The sequence below is a fragment of the Schistocerca piceifrons genome, chromosome 1 (genome assembly GCF_021461385.2).
Source record: "Schistocerca piceifrons isolate TAMUIC-IGC-003096 chromosome 1, iqSchPice1.1, whole genome shotgun sequence".
Taxonomy (NCBI): Eukaryota; Metazoa; Arthropoda; class Insecta; order Orthoptera; family Acrididae; genus Schistocerca; species Schistocerca piceifrons.
Window position 1 is genome coordinate 1,233,433,899 of NC_060138.1, and position 23,278 is coordinate 1,233,457,176.

At 39.6% G+C, this 23,278-nt stretch overlaps 1 protein-coding gene across 1 annotated transcript in view; it reads right to left on the reverse strand.

Moving 5' to 3' along the window:
• Window positions 1-23,278, reverse strand: part of LOC124780139 (Down syndrome cell adhesion molecule-like protein Dscam2) — a 513,871-nt gene that overhangs the window by 26,274 nt on the left and 464,319 nt on the right. Inside the window, exon 32 of the mRNA XM_047253759.1 lies at window positions 6,420-6,581. Within this exon, the coding sequence (XP_047109715.1) occupies window positions 6,420-6,581 (162 nt within the window). The remainder of the gene's footprint in view (window positions 1-6,419; window positions 6,582-23,278) is intronic.

Sequence of the window (23,278 nt, forward strand, 5' to 3'; positions counted from 1 at the left end):
TCCATACGAATACTTTCAGAAATGACTTCCTGACGCTTAAATCAATACTGGATGTTAACAAATTTCTCTTCTTCAGAAACGCTTTCCTTGCCATTGCCAGCCTACATTTTATATCCTCTCTACTTCGACCATCATCAGTTATTTTGCTCCCCAAATAGCAAAACTCCTTTACTACTTTAAGTGCCTCATTTCCTAATCTAATTCCCTCAGCATCACCCGACTTAATTAGACTACATTCCATTATCCTTGTTTTGCTTTTGTTGATGTTCATCTTATATCCTCCTTTCAAGACACTGTCCATTCCATTCAACTGCTCTTGCAAGTCCTTTGCTGTCTCTGACAGAATTACAATGTCATCGGCGAACCTCAAAGTTTTTATTTCTTCTCCATGAATTTTAATACCTACTCCGAATTTTTCTTTTGTTTCCTTTACTGCTTGCTCAATACACAGATTGAACAACATCGGGGAGAGGCTACAACCCTGTCTTACCCCCTTCCCAACCACTGCTTCCCTTTCATGTCCCTCGACTCTTATAACTGCCATCTGGTTTCTGTACAAATTGTAAATAGCCTTTCGCTCCCTGTATTTTACCCCTGCCACCTTTAGAATGTGAAAGAGAGTATTCCAGTCAACATTGCCAAAAGCTTTCTCTAAGTCTACAAATGCTAGAAACGTAGGTTTGCCTTTCCTTAATCTTTCTTCTAAGATAAGTCGTAAGGTCAGTATTACCTCACGTGTTCCAGTGTTTCTACGGAATCCAAACTGATCTTCCCCGAGGTTGGCTTCTACTAGTTTTTCCATTCGTCTGTAAAGAATTCGTGTTAGTATTTTGCAGCTGTGACTTATTAAGCTGATAGTTCGGTAATTTTCACATCTGTCAACACCTGCTTTCTTTGGGATTGGAATTAAAATATTCTTCTTGAAGTCTGAGGGTATTTTGCCTGTTTCATACATATTGCTCACCAGATGGTAGAGTTTTGTCAGGACTGGCTCTCCCACGGCCGTCAGTAGTTCTAATGGAATATTGTCTACTCCGGGGGCCTTGTTTCGACTCAGGTCTTTCAGTGCTCTGTCAAACTCTTCACGCAGTATCATATCTCCCATTTCATCTTCATCTACATCCTCTTCCATTTCCATAATATTGTCCTCAAGTACATCGCCCTAGTATAGGCCTTCTATATACTCCTGCCACCTTTCTGCTTTCCCTTCTTTGCTTAGAACTGGGTTTCCATCTGAGCTCTTGATATTCATACAAGTTGTTCTCTTATCTCCAAAGGTCTCTTTAATTTTCCTGTAGGCGGTATCTATCTTACCCCTAGTGAGATAGGCCTCTACATCCTTACATTTGTCCTCTAGCCATCCCTGCTTAGCCATTTTGCACTTCCTGTCGATCTCATTTTTGAGACGTTTGTATTCCTTTTTGCCTGTTTCACTTACTGCATTTTTATATTTTCTCCTTTCATCAATTAAATTCAATATTTCTTCTGTTACCCAAGGATTTCTACTAGCCCTCATCTTTTTACCTACTTGATCCTCTGCTGCCTTCACTACTTCATCCCTCAAAGCTACCCATTCTTCTTCTACTGTATTTATTTCCCCCATTCCTGTCAATTGCTCCCTTATGCTCTCCCTGAATCTCTGTACAACCTCTGGTTCTTTTAGTTTATCCAGGTCCCATCTCCTTAAATTCCCACCTTTTTGCAGTTTCTTCAGTTTTAATCTACAGGTCATAACCAATAGATTGTGGTCAGAGTCCACATCTGCCCCTGGAAATGTCTTACAATTTAAAACCTGGTTCCTAAATCTCTGTCTTACCATTATATGGAAATGAAAATGGAAATGAGCGTTTGGCGTCATTGGCCGGGAGGCCCCTCGCGGGGCAGGTCCGGCCGCCATATCGCAGGTCTTATTACATTCGGCGCCACATTGGGCGACCTGCACGCCGGATGGGGATGAAAGGATGATGAACACAACGCAACACCCAGTCCCTGAGCGGAGAAAATCTCCGACCCAGCCGGGAATCGAACCCGGGCCCAGAGGACGGCAATCCGTCACGCTGACCACTCAGCTACTGGGGCGGACACCATTATATAATCTATCTGAAACCTTTTAGTATCTCTAGGGTTCTTCCATGTATACAACCTTCTTTCATGATTCTTAAACCAAGTGTTAGTTATGATTATGTTGTGCTCTGTGCAAAATTCGACCAGGCGGCTTCCTCTTTCATTTCTGTCCCCCAATCCATATTCACCTACTATGTTTCCTTCTCTCCCTTTTCCTACACTCGAATTCCAGTCACCCATGACTATTAAATTTTCGTCTCCCTTCACAATCTGAATAATTTCTTTTATTTCATCATACATTTCTTCAATTTCTTCGTCATCTGCAGAGCTAGTTGGCATATAAACTTGTACTACTGTAGTAGGCGTGGGCTTCGTATCTATCTTGGCCACAATAATGCGTTCACTATGCTGTTTGTAGTAGCTTACCCGCATTCCTATTTTCCTATTCATTATTAAACCTACTCCTGCATTACCCCTATTTGATTTTGTGTTTATAACCCTGTAGTCACCTGACCAGAAGTCTTGTTCCTCCTGCCACCGAACTTCACTAATTCCCACTATATCTAACTTCAACCTATCCATTTCCCTTTTTAAATTTTCTAACCTACCTGCGCGATTAAGGGATCTGACATTCCACGCTCCGATCCGTAGAACGCCAGTTTTCTTTCTCCTGATAACGACATCCTCTTGAGTAGTCCCCGCCCGGAGATTCGAATGGGGGACTATTTTACCTCTGGAATATTTTACCCAAGAGGACGCCATCATCATGTAATCATACAGTAAAGCTGCATGCCCTCGGGAAAAATTATGGCTGTAGTTTCCCCTTGCTTTCAGCCGTTCGCAGTACCAGCACAGCAAGGCCGTTTTGGTTATTGTTACAAGGCCAGATCAGTCAATCATCCAGACTGTTGCCCTTGCAACTACTGAAAAGGCTGCTGCCCCTCTTCAGGAACCACACGTTTGTCTGGCCTCTCAACAGATACCCCTCCGTTGTGGTTGCACCTACGGTACGGCTATCTGTATCGCTGAGGCACGCAAGCCTCCCCACCAACGGCAAGGTCCATGGTTCATGGGGGGGAAGATAGATACTGCCTACAGGAAAATTAAAGAGACCTTTGGAGAAAGGAGAACGACTTGCATGAATATCAAGAGCTTTGATGGAAACCCAGTTCTAAGCAAAGAAGGGAAAGCAGAAAGGTGGAAGGAGTATATAGAAGGCCTATACAAGGGCGATGTACGTGAGGACAATATTATGGAAATGGAAGAGGATGTAGATGAAGGTGAAATGGGAGATATGATATTGCGTGAAGAGTTTGACAGAGCACTGAAAGACCTGAGTCGAAACAAGGCCCCCGGAGTAGACAACATTCCATTGGAACTAATGACAAACTTGGGAGAGCCAGTCCTGACAAAACTCTACCATCTGTTGAGCAAGACATATGAGACAGGCGAAATACCCTCAGACTTCAAGAAGAATATAATAATCCCAATCCCAAAGAAAGCAGGTGTTGACAGATGTGAACATTACTGAACTATCAGTTTAATAAGTCACAGCTGCAAAATACTAACACGAATTCTTTACAGATGAATGGAAAAACTGATAGAAGCCTACCTCGGGGAAGATCAGTTTGGATTCCATAGAAATGTTGGAACATGTCAGGCAATACTGACCCTACGACTTATCTTAGAAGAAAGATTAAGGAAAGGCAAACCTACGTTTCTAGCATTTGTAGACTTAGAGGAAACTTTTGACAATGTTGATTGGAATACTCTCTTTCAAATTCTGAAGGTGGCAGGGGTAAAATACAGAGAGCAAAAGGCTATTTACAATTTGTACAGAAAGCAGATGCCAGTTATAAGAGTCGAGGGACATGAAAGGGAAGCAGTGGTTGGGAAGGGAGTGAGACAGGGTTGTAGTCTCTCCCTTATGTTATTCAATCTGTATATTAAGCAAGCAATAAAGGAAACAAAAGAAAAGTTCGGAGTAGGTATTAAAATCCATGGAGAAGAAGTAAAAACTTTGAGGTTCGCCAATGACATTGTAGTTCTGTCAGAGACAACAAAGAAGAAAAATTTATTAACATCAAGTATAGATTTAAACGTCAGGAAGTCGTTTCTGAAAGTATTTGTATGGAGTGTAGCCATGTATGGAAGTGAAACGTGGACGATAAATAGTTTGGACAAGAAGAGGATAGAAGCTTTCGTAATGTGGTGCTACAGAAGAATGCTGAAGATTAGATGGGTTGATCACATAACTAATGAGGAGGTATTGAATAGAATTGGGGAGAAGAGGAGCTTGTATCACAACTTGACTAGAAGAAGAGATCAGTTGGTGGGACATGTTCCGAGACATCGAGGGATCACCAATTTAGCATTGGAGGGCAGCGTGGAGGGTAAAAATCGTAGAGGGAGACCAAGAGATGAATACACTAAGCAGATTCAGAAGGATGTAGGCTGCAGTAGGTACTGGGAGATTAAGAAGCTTGCACAGAATAGAGTAGCACGGAGAGCTTCATCAAACCAGTCTCAGAACTGAAGACCACAACAACAACATAATAATTGCGGTCTGTGTGTGATCTAACTACTGCATGTTGCCATCTGTACAGAGCATGTGGAGCTTACTAGCAAAAACTGACAGTAGTATGAGGGATATAGGAAGAATAAAACAATGGAAAGTACAGGAAGGAAAAACAATAGTATTATGAAAGACAGTGGTCACGTGTGTGTGTGGGGGGCGGGGGGGGGGGGGGGGGGGTCTGGCCAGCGCTTTCGTTCGGTAAGTCACCTCATCTTTGTTTTTATATATAATTTTTCCCACGTGGAATGTTGTTTCCCTCTATTATATTGGTCTATCGACCTGCCAGCGCTTTCGTTCGGTAAGTCACCTCATCTTTGTTTTTATATATAATTTTTCCCACGTGGAATGTTTCCCTCTATTATATTAATGTGTACTATGTATGATGAGTAGCAATCTATCTTTTCATACGAAGTGTACAACTTTGCTTCTGCCATTTGCCAATAGGTGGCGACAGTGGTAAGTATCAGTGAAAAGAAACAGATCGCAGACATCAGGCAGTTAGCTGGGACCTCAGTCAACATAACCTCATCTAAACATTAGTCGATTTGTGTATGAATCATAAAGTTATTCTTGATTGAAAATGTCAGTTTATGAGCCTAATTCTCGTCATTTGTGGGAGGTGATACTGTTTTGTTTCAGTATGAAGAGCACAGCAGCTAAGTCTCATTGAATGCTCTCAGGTACGTATGGTAAGGATGCTACTAGTGAAAGAACATGTTGTGGGTGGTTTCAACACTTCAAGAATGGTGATTTTAATATTGTAGACCAGTATAGTGGTGGAAGAGAGAATGTTTTCGAAGATGCAGAATTGGAGACATTGCTGAGTAAGACTCGCATCAAACTCAAGAAGAATTGGCACGATTAGTGGGACAGACACAACAAGCCATTTCAAAACATCTCAAGGCTATGGGCATGATTCAGAAAGAAGGAACTTGGGTCCCGTGTGAGCTGAAACCAAGAGACATTGAACGCCGTTTGTGTGTTTGTGAACCGTTGTGTCAGAGGCAAAAACAGAAGAGCTTTCTGCATTGATTGTGACTGGGGATGAAAAATGGGTTCATTACGATAACCCTAAACACAAAAAGTCATGGGGATGTCCCACCCATGCTTCCACGTCAACGGCCAAACTAAATATTCACGGCTCCAAGATCATGCTCTGCATTTGGTGGGACCAGTTCGGTGTCGTGTACTATGTGGTATTAAAATCAAGAGAAAAAACCACAGGTGCTCATTATTGAATGTGATTAACGTGTTTGAGCAGAGCATTAAAAGACAAACGGCCACAATACAGTGAGAGGCACGATAAAGTGATTTTGCAGCACGACACCACTCGACCCCACATTGCAAAAGAGGTCAAAATGTACTTGGAAACGTTAAAATGGGAAGTCCTACCCCACCCGCCATATTCTCCAGACATTGCTCCCTCTGACTATTGCCTGTTTAGATCAATGGCGCATGGCCTGGCAGACCAACACTTGCGATCTCATGAAGAAGTCACAAATTGGATTGATTCGTGGATTGCTTCAAAAGATGAACAATTTTTTTGACACGGGATTCGTACACTGCCCGAAAGATGGGAGAAAGTAGTGGCCAGCGATGGAAAATACTTTGAATGATACATGTGTAACCAATTTGTTTCATTAAAGCCTCAAATGTTGGGGAAAAAACTGTGGAAGCAAAGTTGTACACCTTGTAATATTGTTTGATACTACGAGGAGAATGTTGAAAGGCAGTGCTACACTTGTTACAGGACAGTGAGAAATACTATCCAGCTTACCTAGACTTCTTCCAACAGGCTGTTTGATCGGCACTCTGTAGCTGCTTACTACAGATGGACTTCCACTTGAGTCAGACTCAGAATTCTGTCTTATTTCACCTTTGGTGTGATGTTGCTTAATACTGCCATGTCTGTGGAGAGCTGACTGCCTCTCACTGTCTACTGAAAAGATGACATGCACACTGATTACATTTTGCATAATGATGTAAAACATATTGTACTAAGACCATAAAGAACAAAAGCTCAGAAATATTAGATTTAGGATTATGGGTTGTTTATTTAACAAAAAGAGGAAAGGATGAAAGGTAATGGGATTACAGAGTGATTAGGCAATAAACTCACTAGAACATTGCTCAGAAAAACTATGATGTCGTGGATCAGGAAATAAATCAACAAGGAAGTGACAGCAATTGATGAGATGTTAAATGTGGCAAGGAGTCAGCTCAAGGAATGTAAGTGAAAATGGGACAGAGGTAGTGACAGAGAAGAAGAAAATCAATGGAAGAGACTATGAAGACAAGTCACAAAGCAACTATGGGCCCTATGGCTACATGAATAAGAAACTGTGTCACAAAATCTGTGGAACATGAAATCATGTACAATGCTTACTTGTAAATAACAATGACTGGATAGAAGAAAAAGTATTATGGCAGGAATATGTGTCACATCAAATGTGTTTGCCTCAAATTCCAAGTTAAAAGGTTCCAAAGGAGGACAAATATTGTGTCACAAGAATGTTTAGGACATATTGCCATAAACAGGCCACTAGTGAGATAAAGCACAAAAGAAGATAGTATCAGATTCAGCTCAGTCGAATGGTTCTAACAAATTTAGCAGTTTAGTTTCACAAGGTCTCCAAATAGCTGTTACAAAAATTTAAGGAACTGTTACTAACTAGTTTTCAGGATAGTCCTCTCTCGAACCAAATCATTCCAACACTGTCAGAAGACACTGATAACCTGATATCTATATCTGCATCTTTTATGTGGGTAGATAAAGTCCACTCGCCAAGTGGCGGCAGGAGAACACACTTACAAAAAGGTTTGTGTGTTACTTTTCTGAACTCTCCCGATTTCTTAGACCTCATCAGCCCTTTCCTTCACTCCTCTTCCTTCCCATTCAATCCTTCTGCCAAAAGAAGGACACACTGACTCCAAAAGCTTGCAAATTTCAATAACTCTTTATATGTGAATTCTCCTACCGCTGCTTGGTGAGTAGATTTTTATCAATGCAATGACATTATATATTTCAAAAATAAATTATTTTCATTGATTATTTTATAAGTATGTTTGTGTGTGTGTGTGTGTACCAGTAAGAGTGGAATAATTATTGGCAGGTATAAGGAGAGAGGAGGCTATAGGTTTGCATTAGGCAAGTGCTGGCTGAAGAAAATTTCAACTGCAAATGAGTGATAGGCCCTTACACGAGAAAGGTGTGGGATGACAGTGGGATAGCAACGTATTTCATGCAGTCAGAAAATATTTTTAATATATGAATGATGCAAATATTGATCTACCAAAAGTAGCAACAATGTGAAAACAAGTATGGTTCAATTCATGATTAGAGTAGATAAGATACACTGTTCATTCCATAGACTCTAATGAGGAGATTGTTGAGGAAGTGGAACTTGTCAGAAAAACAAAATTACATTACAAATTTTTGCATAAGAATTAATATATCAGTAATATTTCAACAGATTGTAAGTTGGTCCTTAAGGATGTGGGAAAAGTACAAAAATGTGTACTTTTTAAATTTACACATTAATTATAAAGCTTACCACAAACACTTGAAAGTATAATACTGAAGTGCATATGATAATTATAAAGCTATTGTAGCTAAGCATCATCAAAAACTAAAATATTGATTGCATTACTGTAGTACCAAAATCTTGTAATACATAGCATTCATGTTTCATGACATAATTAATAAGTACATCAACTGATTTCATAAGAAATTCATCAATGGAGTAGAAGGATTTGGCCATCAAAAAATCCTTTAGGTGCCTCTTAAACTGTTCTTTATTAGTAGCTAAATATTTTATGGTTGCAGGAAAGCTATGGAGTTTGTTTGTTCCAGAATAATGGATACAGTGTCTTTGCAAGCCAGTATGAGTTAAGAAGACAAAATTTAGGTAGACTAAGAATCTGTTTTCGCTTCTGATATGAACTCTTGAGAGTGGACAAAAGTGTTCAACACTTACATAGGTGTCCTTAAGCCTGTCTGTGATATGCTTCTGATAAATGAATGTGAATCTAAGTTTAACATTGCAGGGAAAACCATCCACAAATGATTAGGTAAGAAAAGTTGTTTTGTAGAGTGAAAGGAGATATCATTTGTATTTGTTTTCAGAATTATCTTTATTGTCTGTCAGACTGCTGAGATTGCTTGGTAAGATGTCATAAAGTTTTTATGGCTGCATATCTCGCTCTTTTCTTCAACATGACAAAGCTGAGAAGTGTTCCTGTTTAGTGTTATGTTTTTGAAAGTTGCTGCTGTATCTAATTGCAAGTAATTAACACTTATGGAAGAATAAAACCGTTTACTGGCTTGAATGCGCAGACTGCTGCTGCTTGTTGACAGTTGCTCTATATGAGCACACATAAGATTGCTTTTACTCTTTTCTTGCAACTAACACCATTTTGTACCTTCCAAGCTACAAACAGACTCACCTGGTATGTTGCTGAAGATACACCTCCAGAAGAAAAGATAAAGTGGAGTGTTTGACTTATCCACAGTCTTGGGGATGTTAACGAGGCGACATTCCACTCCTTTGTGCAGTATATGCTGTGATGATCAGCTAGTATGGCATTAAGTAAGATGCAAGTTCTGTGTCCAGTTTTGCAAGGGAATCAATACCAAGTAGGCTCCAGTCACCACAAAGTTATGGAAAAACAAAAACCTTTCAAAGTAACATTAATGACCAACTGACCTAATCACGTACTCACTTTTCCTTTATGTTAATACTCCAATTTGCTATTGAAGTCTTGGATGCTGGAGAAATTGATCCTGAATTTTTTGTGATGGAATGCTCTTGCATTTATTGGACTATGTGATCTCACAGAACAACACTGGAGTTCTGAAACTTGTTATCAGTTGCATTGAGAGCTTCAGCATTAAGTGAAAATCAGGAATGTGGTGTGCAGTTAGTGCAATACGAATTATTGGACTTACTTTTTTTGACCGCTCTATAACTTCTGAAAGGTACATGAACAATACATTGCCATCTTTTACAGAAAACTAGCAACTAATGAAAAGGTCTACAGGTTTCTCATGCAGAACAAGGCAAGACCATACACTACCAATTTGTCTATGACAGTATTAGGTTATTTGATTACAGTTATTATCAACTTGAGTTCACTCAAGCTCTGTTAGCAGATGTTACTGAATCATCAGCTTGAAGTGCTAAATGTTGAAACCATTTTTGTGAACTTCTTCCCGAGGCCACTCCTAAATCATACAGTTAGGCTGAAACCGATATTCCACATGCCAAGGTCTGAGGAATGGGCCGAAGTATATGCAGTGATAGGAGCCTGCCACCCTAGTAATGGGTCCTGAGCAACACTGGACACAATGCTTGTGCCATACATTAAGCACCCTCTATTCCTCAGCAATGAGTGCTTTATCCTCAATGAAAAAACGCTCCCAGAATAATATGCAGCAAAATATTAATGAATGAAAACAAGTACCTTTTTATAATTTTTATTCTTTCATCTCAAAAGTTTTATACTGTCTTTAATGTATAGTGACCCAGCTTGGATATTTGAGAAGACCTATAAAGACACCACACACATGCTAAAGGCAAACTCCACCAAACAAATTTTGGGGGTTTTTCAGGGATATTTTCTCAGTATTTTTGTACAAGGGACCCTTGGTCTCTGATGACTTGTTACAGAATGCGAGAATCGGAGCATGGAATGTCAGATCCCTTAATTGCACAGGTAGATCAGAAAATCTAAAAAGGGAAATGGATAGGTTAAAGTTAGATACAGTCAGAATTAGTGAAGTTCGGAGACAGGAGGAACAAAACTTTTAGTCAGGTGAATACAGAGTTATAAATACAAAATCAAATAGGGGTTTGATAATGAATAAAAAAACAGGAGCACAGGTAAGCTACTATGAACAGCGTAGCCAAGATAGACATGAAGCCCATGCTTACCACAGTAGTACAAGTTTATGTGCCAACTAGCTCTGCAGATGACGAAGAGGTTGAATAAATGTATGATGAGATAAAAGAAATCATTCAGATAGTAAGGGGAGATGAAAATTTAATCACCATGGTGGACTGGACTTCGATAGTAGGAAAAGGAAGAGAAGAAAAAGTAGTAGGTGAATATGGAATGGGGGTAAGGGATGAAAGAGGAAGCTGCCTGGCAGAATTTTGTACAGAGCATAACTTAATCATAGCTACCACTTCGTTTAAGAATCATGCAAGAAGGCTGTATACATGGAAGAGGCCTGGAGACATTGGAAGGTTTCAGATAGATTATATAATGGCAAGACAGAAGTTTAAGAACCAGGTTTTAAATTGAAGACTCTGACCACAATTTATTGATTATGAACTGTAGACTAAAGCTGAAGAAACTGCAGAAAGGTAGGAATTTAAGGAGATGGGATCTGGATAAAATGAAAGAACCAGAGGTTGTAGAGAGTTTCAGAGAGAGCATTAGGGAACAATTGACAAAGACAGGGGAAAGAAATACAGTAGCAGAAGAATGGGTAGCTTTGAGAGATGAAATAGTGAAGTCAGCAGAGGATCAAGTAAGTAAAAATATACAGGCTAGTAAAAATCCTTGGGTAACAGAAGAGATATTGAATTTAATTGATGAAAGGAGAAAATATAAAAATGCAGTAAATGAAGCAGGCAAAAAGGAATACAAATGCCTCAAAAATGAGATTGACAGGAAGTGCAAAATGGGTAAGCAGGGATGGCTAGAAGATAAATGTAAGGATGTAGAGGCATATATCACTAGGGGTAATATAGATATTGCCCATAGGAAAATTAAAGAGACCTTTGGAGAAAAGAGAACCACTTGTATGAATATCAAGTGCTCTGATGGAAAACCAGTTCTAAGCAAAGAAGGGAAAGCAGAAAGGTGGAAGGAGTACATATACTCTATACAAGGGCAATGTACTGGAGGGCAATATTATAGAATTGGAAGAGGATGTAGATGAAGATGAACTGGAGATATGATACTGTGTGAAGAGTTTGACAGAGCACTGAAAGACCTAAGTCGAAACAAGGTCCTGGGAGTAGACAACATTCTATTAGAACTACTAATAGCCTTGGGAGAGCCAGCCCTGACAAAACTCTTCCATCTAGTGAGCAAGATGTATGAGACAAGCGAAATACCTTCAGACTTAAAGAAGAATATAGTAATTACAATCTCAAAGAAAGCAAGTATTGACAGGTGTGAAAATTATCGAACTATCAGTTTAATAAGTGACAGCTGCAAAATACTAACATGAATTCTTTACAGATGAATGGAAAAATTGGCAGAAGCAGACCTTGGGGAAGATCAGTTTGGCTTCCGTAGAAATGTTGGAACACGTGAGGCAATACTGACCCTACGACTAGATTAGATTTAGATTAGATTAGATTAGTTCTCATTCCATAGATCCATGCTGAGGAGATCCTCATGGATGTGGAACATGTCAATTTTTTTTAAGCTGAAATAACAATACTAATAGTATGAATATATACATCATTTGTTTCTATTAAAAAATTCGTCAATGGAGTAGAAGGAGTTGGCCACTAGTAAGTCTTTCAGGCTCCTTTTAAACTGATCTTTATTTGTAACTAAATTTTTTTATGTTTGCTGGCAAATTATTGAAGATTAATGTTCCTGAGTAGTGGACCCCTTTTTGAACTAAAGTAAGTGCATTTAAGTCCTTGTGCAGATCATTTTTGTTCCTGGTATTGTGTGTATGAACTGAGCTGTTTGTTGGAAAAAGAGATATATTATTTAGGACAAATTTCATTAATGAGTAAATATACTGAGAGGCAGTAGTTAGTATACCCAGTTCTTTGAAGAGGTTTCTACAGGACGTCTGTGAATTTACTCCACAAATAATACGTATTACACGCTTTTGGACTCTGAAAACTTTTGTTTGACTTGAAGAGTTACCCCAAAATATTATTCCATATGACATTATGGAATGAAAGTAGGCAAAGTATGCAAGCTTTTTCATTTTTATGTCGCCTATATCTGCTAACACTCGAATTGCAAATACAGATTTGTTAAGGTGTTTCTGCAGTTCTGTGGTGTGCTCTTCCCAACTGAATTTATTATCAAGTTGTAATCCCAGGAATTTAAGACTGTCAACTTCTTCTATCTGCTCTTCTTTGTATTTTATGCATATGCTGGGTGGAAACCTCTTACAGGTTCTGAATTGCATATAGTGAGTCTTTTCGAAGTTTAATGTCAGTGAGTTGACTTTAAACCATTTATTAATATACATGAAAATATCATTAGCAGATCTTTCTAGAACTGCACTTGACATACCATTTATTGCAGTACTTGTGTCATCTGCAAACAAAACGAACTCTGCTTCTGGCAGTGTAACTGATGAGAGATCATTAATGTACACAAGAAAAAGCAATGGCCCTAAGATGGATCCCTGTGGGACACCACATGTAATTTCTTCCCATTCTGATGATGACTGATGACTTAATTCACTAGTCCCTTGCACTGGCACCCTTTGTTTCCTGTTAGTGAGGTTTGACTTGAACAATTTTGCAGCACTGCCCATGACACCATAGAATTCTAATTTACTTAAAAGGATGTTGTGGTTCACACAATCAAATGCCTTTGACAAGTCACAGAAAATACCTGCTGCTTCTAATTTGTTATTTAATGAATTAAGTACATTTTCACTGTAGGTGTAAATAGCCTTCTCAATATCAGAACCCTTCAGAAATCCAAACTGTGTTCTTGATAATAAGTTCTTTGTGGTCAGATGGTTGAGCAGCTGCCTGTACATTACTTTTTCTAAAATGTTTGAGAATGCTGGCAAAAGTGAAAGCGGTCTGTAGTTTGATGGTATCTCCTTATCCCCTTTCCTGAATAGAGGCTTAACATCTGCACATTTTAGCCAGTCAGGAACTGTCCCAGTTATAATTGACTGGTTACACAAGTAACTTAGAATTGTACTAAACTCACAAGAACATGCCTTAATTAACTTTGTTGATATTTCATCGTACCCACTAGAATGCTTTGTTTTTAAAGATTTTATTATGGACGTTATTTCTTTTGGTGAAGTGAGTGATATATTCATGTATTTGAAGTTATTAGTGAAGGCTAGTTTCAGATATTCAAGGGCATTATTTACTGATCCTGAAAGTCCCATTCTATCAGTAACGGATATAAAGTACTTGTTAAATAGATTTGCCACACTATGCCCATCAGTTACTAATGTGTCATCTACCCTTAGTGCTATCTGCTCCTGTTCCTTTCTGGTTCTACCAGTCTGCTCTTTCACTATATCCCATATTGTTTTTATTTTGTTCCCTGACATTGCTATCTTCTTCTCGTAGTGCATTTGTTTAGACGTCTGAATTACTTTTTTTAATGTTTTACAGTATTCCTTGTATTTAGCTAAATCATCAGCATTGGAGCTATTCTTGGTCGACAGATACATTTTCCTTTTTGTCTTACAGGAAATCTTTATTCCTTGTGTAATCCATGGTTTTATTATAGACTTCTGTTTAATTTGAGTAACTTTTAGAGGAAAACAGTTTTCAAACATGATACTGACATTGTTCATGAATGTGTTATTTTTCATTCATGTCATGAGCACTACAAACATCTTTCCAGTTTGTATCTTTGAGCAGTTTTCTAAAACACTCAATTTTTGGTTGATTGGCTACTCTCCTGTACTCAGATTTAGCAGTCTTGATAATCTGCTTAGAATTTACATCTAATACAAGGAGCTGCATGTCACGATCTGATAGTCCATTTATAACAGGTTTTATGATATGATTTTGTTCCTTTGATTTGTCTATAAAAATGTTATCAGTGGCTGTCCTTGAGGATTTAGTGATCCTAGTTGGAAAGTTTTCAGTGTGAGTTAGATTGAAAGACCACATTACTTACTGCAGTGAATGTTTACTGGAAGATTGCATTAGAAAATCTGTATTAAAGTCACCAGCAATCAAAATTTCTTTGTTTCTTCCTGTTAAATAACCCAAAAGAGCTTCTAGATGATCTAAGAATAGATTATAATTTCCTGCAGGTGCTCGGTAAATAGTTATTATTATATAGGATCTGTTATGGAACTCTACTTCTGTTGCACATCCTTCTAGATGCTGCTCTAAACAGAATTTATTAATGTCAATGTTCTTGAATTTATGGCAGTTTTTGATAAATGTGGCAACTCCTCCTCCATCCACATCTACTCTGGAGAAGTAGGAAGCTAGCTTAAATCCTGAAATGTCTAACATATCTATATCAGTGGTCACTTGATGTTCAGAGAGGCAGATTATGTCAATTTGGTTAGATGAATTCATTTCATCGATACAAATGAGTAGTTCATCAACTTTATTTCTAAGTCCCGGAATGTTCTGGTGTAATAAAGATAACTGATACGGCATACTAATGGGATTGTAACTGCTTTGGCGAAGATGAACTGGCAGTTTCTGATTACTTTCTGTTAAACACTGTTTAAATGGAGGCTGTATGATAAAATCTGACTCCTGTTCATCTGTTTTCTCAAACTGAGTGTGTCTGCCAATCTCTCTTAAAACTCGTTTTCTTTCCCCCTTCCCTAGCCTAAAAAAGGCATCCCTCTAACACCTGTGACCACTGGTATTTTACCACTTGCGCCAGTGTGCCCCCTTAAGTTTTCTGCAATCAACCCAGACAGTTTTCCCTTCCCTTTCCTATTGAGGTGAAGGCCATGCCTAGTGTAGTCCCACCTATCGATAGCATCCACAGGAAACAAACCAATATGGGACCCTATATCCGTCCTAAGCAGCCACTCCAACTCCAAGTTCACCCTCCCTACGGAAGAGTTCAAATGAGGCCGATCATAGCGTCTCAACACAGACACAAATCCCACACTTGTATGCTTCGTTGCTGATGCTATCTTCACCAGGTCACTCTCTATGGAATATTCAGAGTCTGTGCCAGTGCTGTTTCCCGGACCACCCACTATAACCACAGCATCCTCCTTTGTGAAATCCTTGCATAAAGCACCTACATCCTCTGTTACCTGACCCAGATCTGCAGTAGGCTTGAAAAGTTTGTGACCTGGTACTCTGGACCTAGATTTTCCTGCAGTAGTTGGCCAACACCTCTACCATGGGAACTACCTAACAACAGAACTTTCTTTCTCTTTACAAATTTCCCTACCTTTTTCAAGTCCTTGAAAGCTCGTTGTGCCCTTTCTACAGCTTCAGCTACATGAGGCTCATCCGATTCTGACTGAGGCAACAGGTCAAATCTATTTTCAAGATTTATGACAAAGCTGTCTGATGCTCTCCTTTGCCTGTTCTCCCTATTACCTGTTGCCACTTCCCACCTCTGTTCACCCTTCTCCCTCTTTAACCTGTCCAGATCCTCCCTTGCCTTGTCTAGGTCAGCTTGAAGAGCTGCAATTTTCCCTTCCTGTTCCAGTATTTTCCTATCTCTACTACAGATCCTACAATACCACTGGTAAGCCTCATTTATGTCCCCATTTCCCACGCCACTACATTCGCCCCAATGAAAGAAACTACAGCACCCATCACACCATACCCCGGAACTAACGATCCTACGGCATGTCACACACTTCTCACTCATGGTAAAAACAGAAATCGTATAAGCTGATTTAAGTAGTGACTAAAGCGTAAATAAAGGACCCTAGAAACTATTCAGGCAGATATAAATTGAAAGAGTACTGAATAAAAAAAAATGGTGGTTACATATAACTCACTGTTTACTTACGATACGCGCGCGTGAAATTAAGCCTAAAATCCGTGCTATAGGCGCGAGAAGGAAAATAAACTTATTACCCCGTATAATCTTCTTTAACACTTCACTAACACTTCCACTAATGTAACAACACTTATATTATATTTATACCAACTGGAAACGTTTATCTATAAGTTTAATTCACTGCTTACTTACGAATCACGCGCGTGAAATTAGGCCTAGGATTCGTGCTACAGGTGCGAGAAGAAAAATACGCTTCTTACCTTGTTTAATCTTATTTTATACTTCACTAACACTTCCACTAATTCAACAACACTTATATTATATTTATAACACCTGTACACGTTTAAAAATAGCTTAATAACAACGCTTTTTATAATTATTTAGTGCAGCAAATAAATACTCGAAGAGTCCGCGTCAGCGCAGTTATGCCAACTTATCTTACAAAATAGATTAAGGAAAGGCAGACCTACATTTCTAGCATTTGTAGACTTAGAGAAAGCTTTTGACAATGATGACTGGAATACTCTCTTTCAAATTCTGAAGGAGGTAGGGGTCAAATACAGGGAATGAAAGGCTATTTACAATATATGCAGAAAGTAACCTCTGGTGTGCCACAGGGGAGTGTTATGGGACCATTGCTTTTCACAATATATATAAATGACCTAGTAGATAGTGTCGGAAGTTCCATGCGGCTTTTTGCGGATGATACTGTAGTATACAGAGAAGTTGCAGCATTAGAAAATTGTAGTGAAATGCAGGAAGATCTGCAGTGGATAGGCACTTGGTGCAGGGAGTGGCAACTGACCCTTAACATAGACAAATGTAATGTATTGTGAATACATAGAAGGAAGGATCCTTTATTGTATGATTATATGATAGTGGAACAAACACTGGTAGCAGTTACTTCTGTTAAATATCTGGGAGTATGCGTGCGGAACGATTTGAAGTAGAATGATCATATAAAATTAATTGTTGGTAAGGCGGGTACCAGGTTGAGATTCATTGGGAGAGTCCTTAGGAAATGTAGTCCATCAACAAAGGAGGTGGCTTACAAAACACTCGTTTGACCTATACTTGAGTATTGCTCATCAGTGTGGGATCCGTACCAGATCGGGTCGACAGAGGAGATAGAGAAGATCCAAAGAAGAGTGGCGCATTTCGTCACACGGTTATTAGGTAAGCGTGATAGCATTACGGAGATGTTTAACAAACTCAAGTGGCAGACTCTGAAAGAGAGGCGCTCTGAATTGCGGTGTAGCTTGCTGTCCAGGTTTCGAGAGGGTGCGTTTCTGGATGAGGTATCGAATATATTGCTTCCCCCTACTTATACCTCCCGAGGAGATCATGAATGTAAAATTAGAGGGATTCGAGCGCACACGGAGGCTTTCCGGCAGTCGTTCTTCCTGTGAACCCTATGTGACTGGGACAGAAAAGGGAGGTAATAACAGTGGCACGTAAAGTGCCCTCCGCCATGCACCGTTGGGTGGCTTGCAGAGTATAAATGTAGATGTAGATGTAGAACCAGGTGGCAGTTATAAGAGTTGAGGGGCACGAAAGGGAAGCAATGATTGAGAAGGGAGTGAGATGGGGTTGTAGCCTATCTCCAATGTCATTCACTTTGTATATTGAGCAAGCAGTAAAGGAAACAAAAGCAAAATTTGGGGTAGGAATTAAAATCCATGGAGAAGAAATTAAAACTTCGAGGTTTGTCGATGTCATTGTAATTCTGTCAGAGACAGCAAAGGACCTGGAAGAACAGTTGAATGGAATGGACAGTGCCTTGAAAGGAGGATATAAGATGAACATCTACAAAAACAAAGCAAGGATAATGGAATTTAGTCAAATTAAATCAGGTGATACTGAGGGAGTTAGATTAGGAAATGAGCCACTTAAAGTAGTAATTTTGCTATTTGGGGAGCAAAATAACTGGTGATGGTCGAAGTAGAGAAGGTATAAAATGTAGACTGGCAATGACAAACAAAGCGTTTCTGAAGAAGAGAAATTTGTTAACATCAAGTATAGATTTAAGTGTCAGGAAGTCTTTTCTGAAAGTATTTTTATGGAGTGTAGCCATCCATGTATGGAAGTGAAACATGGACGATAAGTAGTTTAGACAAGAACAGAATAGAGGCTTTTGAAATGTGGTGCTACAAAAGAATGCTGAAGATTAGATAGATAGAACATGTAACTAATGAGGAGGTACTGAACAGAATTGGCGAGAAGTTGAATTTGTGGCACAACTTGACTACAAGAAGGGATCGGTTGGTAGGACACACTCTGAGGCATCAAGGGATTACCAATTTAGTATTGGAGGGCAGTATGGAGGGTAAAAATCATTGAGGGAGACCAAGAGATGAATACACTAAGCAGATTCAGAAGGATGTAGGTTGCAGTAGGTACATCAATATGAAGAAGCTTGCACAGGATAGGGTAGCACGGAGAGTTGCATCAAACCAGTCTAACAACAACATATGTACACAATTTCTTATTAAATTGGTACTGGCTCCAGGAGGAAGTACCACTCGAAATATGTACAGGTACGTGGTATCAGTGTGGTAGGTGCACAGCTAAAAATTGGCTTTTGGCTAGGAAAGTGGTCTTTTCTGGTCACTGGATAGGGTTTGTAGGTGTCATCAGTCAGCCTGTGGATGCACCTCATTTGATGCCCCTAGAATTTTTTCTCTGGTGTAATACAAAAAATCAAGTCTATAACCAAATTCTGATAATCCAAAAGGAATTTAAACATCACTTTGATGTAGTATGTGAAACATTATTGAAAGAATTTTCAGTGTGTGCAGAAGTCCTTGCACCAATCACTGTAAAAGTGTATTGCTATGAATATAATAGAGGGAAACATTCCACATGGGAAAAATATATCTAAAAACAAAGAAGATGTGACTTACCAAACGAAAGCGCTGGCAGGTTGATAGACACTCCACCAAGAGTGTCCTTCCGCCATCCACCTAACCTTCGTAACCTCTTAGTTCATCCCTATGAAATCCCCAAACCACTTTCCCTACCCTCTGGCACCTACCCTTGTAACCGCCCCCAGTGTAAAACCTGTCCCATGCACCCTCCCACCACCACCTACTCCAGTCCTGTAACCCGGAAGGTGTACACGATCAAAGGCAGAGCCACATGTGAAAGCACCCATGTGATTTACCAACTGACCTGCCTACACTGTGAAGCTTTCTATGTGGGAATGACCAGCAACAAACTGTCCATTCGCATGAATGGATACAGGCAGACAGTGCTTGTTGGTAATGAGGATCACCCTGTGGCTAAACATGCCTTGGTGCACGGCCAGCACATCTTGGCACAGTGTTACACCGTCCGGGTTATCTGGATACTTCCCACTAACACCAACCTGTCAGAACTCCGGAGATGGGAACTTGCCCTCGAGTATATCCTCTCTTCTCGTTACCCGCCAGGCCTCAACCTCCTCTAATTTCAAGTTGCCGCCGCTCATACCTCACCTGTCATTCAACAACATCTTTGCCTACCGTATTTACTCGAATCTAAGCTGCACTTTTTTTCCTGTTTTTGTAATCCAAAAAAACCGCCTGCGGCTTTGAATCGAGTGCAAAGCAAGCGGAAGTTCTGAAAAATGTTAGTAGGTGCCGTCACAACTAACTTCTGCCGTCGAATATATGTAGCATGCTTTGTAGACACAAAGATAAATACTGGCGCCAAAACCTCTGCGTCAATAAATAAATTTTTAAAAAAGGTGGAAGACGAGCTTTTTTTCTCTGTCCCGAGTTTCGACCATTTTCATACATTATCCAACGAAGTAAATACAAATTCCGTATTGTTCATCTTCGAATGTAGCAGAATTTCAATGTACTACGAAACTACGACTGGAAGACTGTTTGGGATGTTTGTCAATATGGCCAACTCTACGTTTTGAATTTTTTCCTACCTGTGAGAAGAGATGGTTGCTAATAGGAACCTGATGAAATGTGAATCACATGCACTATTCTCTTCACCGTAAGAATAATACGAATATAAACATTTTGCCGTGTATTCTTTCGTGTTTGCTGCTATCTCATTTAAATCCTGTCTGCCTAATAAACTGTGAAACTAGAGCGAGGCAACAGCAAACGCGGAAGAATATACGTATCGTGCCATGCTTATATTCGTATTATTTTTATGCCTAATAGTGATACAGTCAGAAATGAAGCACGGCAACTGACTAGATTTTTAAATCTAAGATGACTAATTTCTGTGCAGAATTTGATGTACTAATGAAGCGGCCGCAAAGATTTTCAAACGGAGAAAAATTTTCGCCTAACTCTCGTTCAGAACATGTTCTATCATACGCAGTCTATTATTTGGTTCTTGTTGATCATTATCAAAGGAAGCAGCAGCAACAAATAGCAGTCTGTTGCCATTGTTTCGCTAATGAGACGATTCCTCTCTTCTTTTTTTTTTTTTTAAATTGTAAGAGGCGGTAGCATGCACAAATCAAGCCATGCTGCGAGCGGCGACAGGCCGTAAACACGCACTATCAGAATGCAACAAACAGTGCATGACACAGTACAGTAATGCATTTTCAGCTTACAGTGGCGTAAACACCTATAACAAAGAAAACGGCACTTATCAGATCAAAGCAAAATAAGCAATCGATTCAAACCAGACGAAGCACGTGAAAAAGGAAGGGTACCCATATAAATACTGACGGAGGGCCTAACGCATAGCAATGGCTACCTGGTAAAGCTTAACTGCTAAGCTTATGACTCGAACCAAACTACTGTACCTGTATCATCATTCATTCGACATAAATTGTGTCTCATATTACAATGGACCAACTTTGTTTCGATTTGGAGGTGCGGCCTAAAACTTTTCTCTCCCCTTGAATTTCGAGTCTCAAATTTCAGGTGCGGCTTAGATTCGGGAAATTTTTTTTTCCTTTATTTCGAGTCTCGTTTTTTAGGTGCGGCTTAGATTCGAGTGCGGCTTAGATTCGAGTAAATACGGTATGTACTTCCGCCTTGACTGACATCTCTGCCCAAACTCTTTGCCTTTACAAGTGTTTGCTTGTGTCTGTGTATGTGCGGATGGATATGTGTGTGTATGCGAGTGTATACCTGTCCTTTTTTCCCCCTAAGGTAAGTCTTTCCGTTCCCGGGATTGGAAAGACTCCTTACCCTCTCCCTTAAAACCCATATCCTTTCATCATTCCCTCTCCTTCCCTCTTTCCTGATGAAGCCACCATTGGTTGCGGAAGCTAGAATTATCTGTGTATGTCTGTGTTTGTTTGTGTGTCTATCAACCTGCCAGTGCTTTCGTTTGATAAGTCACATCTTCTTTGTTTTTAGATATAAAAGTGTATTGCATTAGACAGTAGGCATTTCAAATACTTGGTGACATAAATGGAGTATTCTGAAAATGTTTATGACTGCTTCTTTTTGTGGTTTCCTTTTTGTTTGTGTTACTAATGTTGTAATATTACAATGTAGGTGCGAATCTCTGTATTTGCATGTGGTATCTTGTAACACTAACCAAAACGGCCTTGCTGTACTGGTACTGCGAACGGCTGAAAGCAAGAGGAAACTACGGCCATAATTTTTCCCAAGGGCATGCTGCTTTACTATATGGTTAAATGATGATGGCATCCTCTTGGGTAAAACGTTCCGGAGGTAAAATAGTCCCCCATTCGGATCTCCGGGCAGGGACTACTCAAGAGTTTGTTGTTATCAGGAGAAAGAAAACTGGAGTTCTACGGGTCAGAGCGTGGAATGTCAGATCCCTTAATCGGCAGGTAGGTTAGAAAATTTAAAAAGGGAAATGGCTAGGTTAAAGTTAGATATAGTGGGAATTAGTGAAGTTCGGTGGCAGGAGGAACAAGACTTCTGGTCAGGTGACTACAGGGTTATAAACACAAAATCAAATAGGGGTAATGCAGGAATAGGTTTAATAATGAATAGGAAGATAGGAATGCGGGTAAGCTACTACAAACAGCATAGGGAACGCATTATTGTGGCCAAGATAGACACGAAGCCCACGCCTACCACAGTAGTACAAGTTTATATGCCAACTAGCTCTGCAGATGATGAAGAAATTGAATAAATGTATGACGAAATAAAAGAAATTATTCAGATAGTGAAGGGAGATGAAAATTTAATAGTCATGGGTGACTGGAATTCGTCAGTGAGAAAAGGGAGAGAAGGAAACATAGTAGGTGATATGGATTGGGGGTAAGAAATGAAAGAGGAAGCCGCCTGGTAGAATTTTGCACAGAGCACAACCTAATCATAGCTAACACTTGGTTCAAGAATCATAAAAGAAGATTGTATACATGGAAGAAGCCTGGAGATACTGACAGGCTTCAGATAGATTATATAAAGGTAAGACAGAGATTTAGGAACCAGGTTTTAAATTGTAAGACATTTCCAGGGGCAGATGTGGATTCTGACCACAATCTATTGGTTATGAACTGTAGATTAAAACTGAAGAAACTGCAAAAAGGTGGGACTTTAAGGAGATGGGACCTGGATAAACTGACTAAACCAGAGGTTGTACAGAGTTTCAGGGAGAGCATAAGGGAACAATTGGCAAGAATGGGGGAAATAAATACAGTAGAAGAAGAATGGGTAGCTTTGAGGGATGAAATGGTGAAGGCAGCAGAGGATCAAGTAGGTAAAAAGACGAGGGCTAGTAGAAATCCTTGGGTAACAGAAGAAATATTGAATTTAATTGATGAAAGGAGAAAATATAAAAATGCAGTAAATGAAGCAGGCAAAAAGGAATACAAACGTCTCAAAAATGAGATCGACAGGAAGTGCAAAGTGGCTACGCAGGGATGGCTAGAGGACAAATGTAAGGATGTAGAGGCATATATCACTAGGGGTAAGATAGATATTGCCTACAGGAAAATTAAAGAGACCTTTGGAGAAAAGAGAGCCACTTGTATGAATATTAAGAGCTCAGATGGAAACCCAGTTC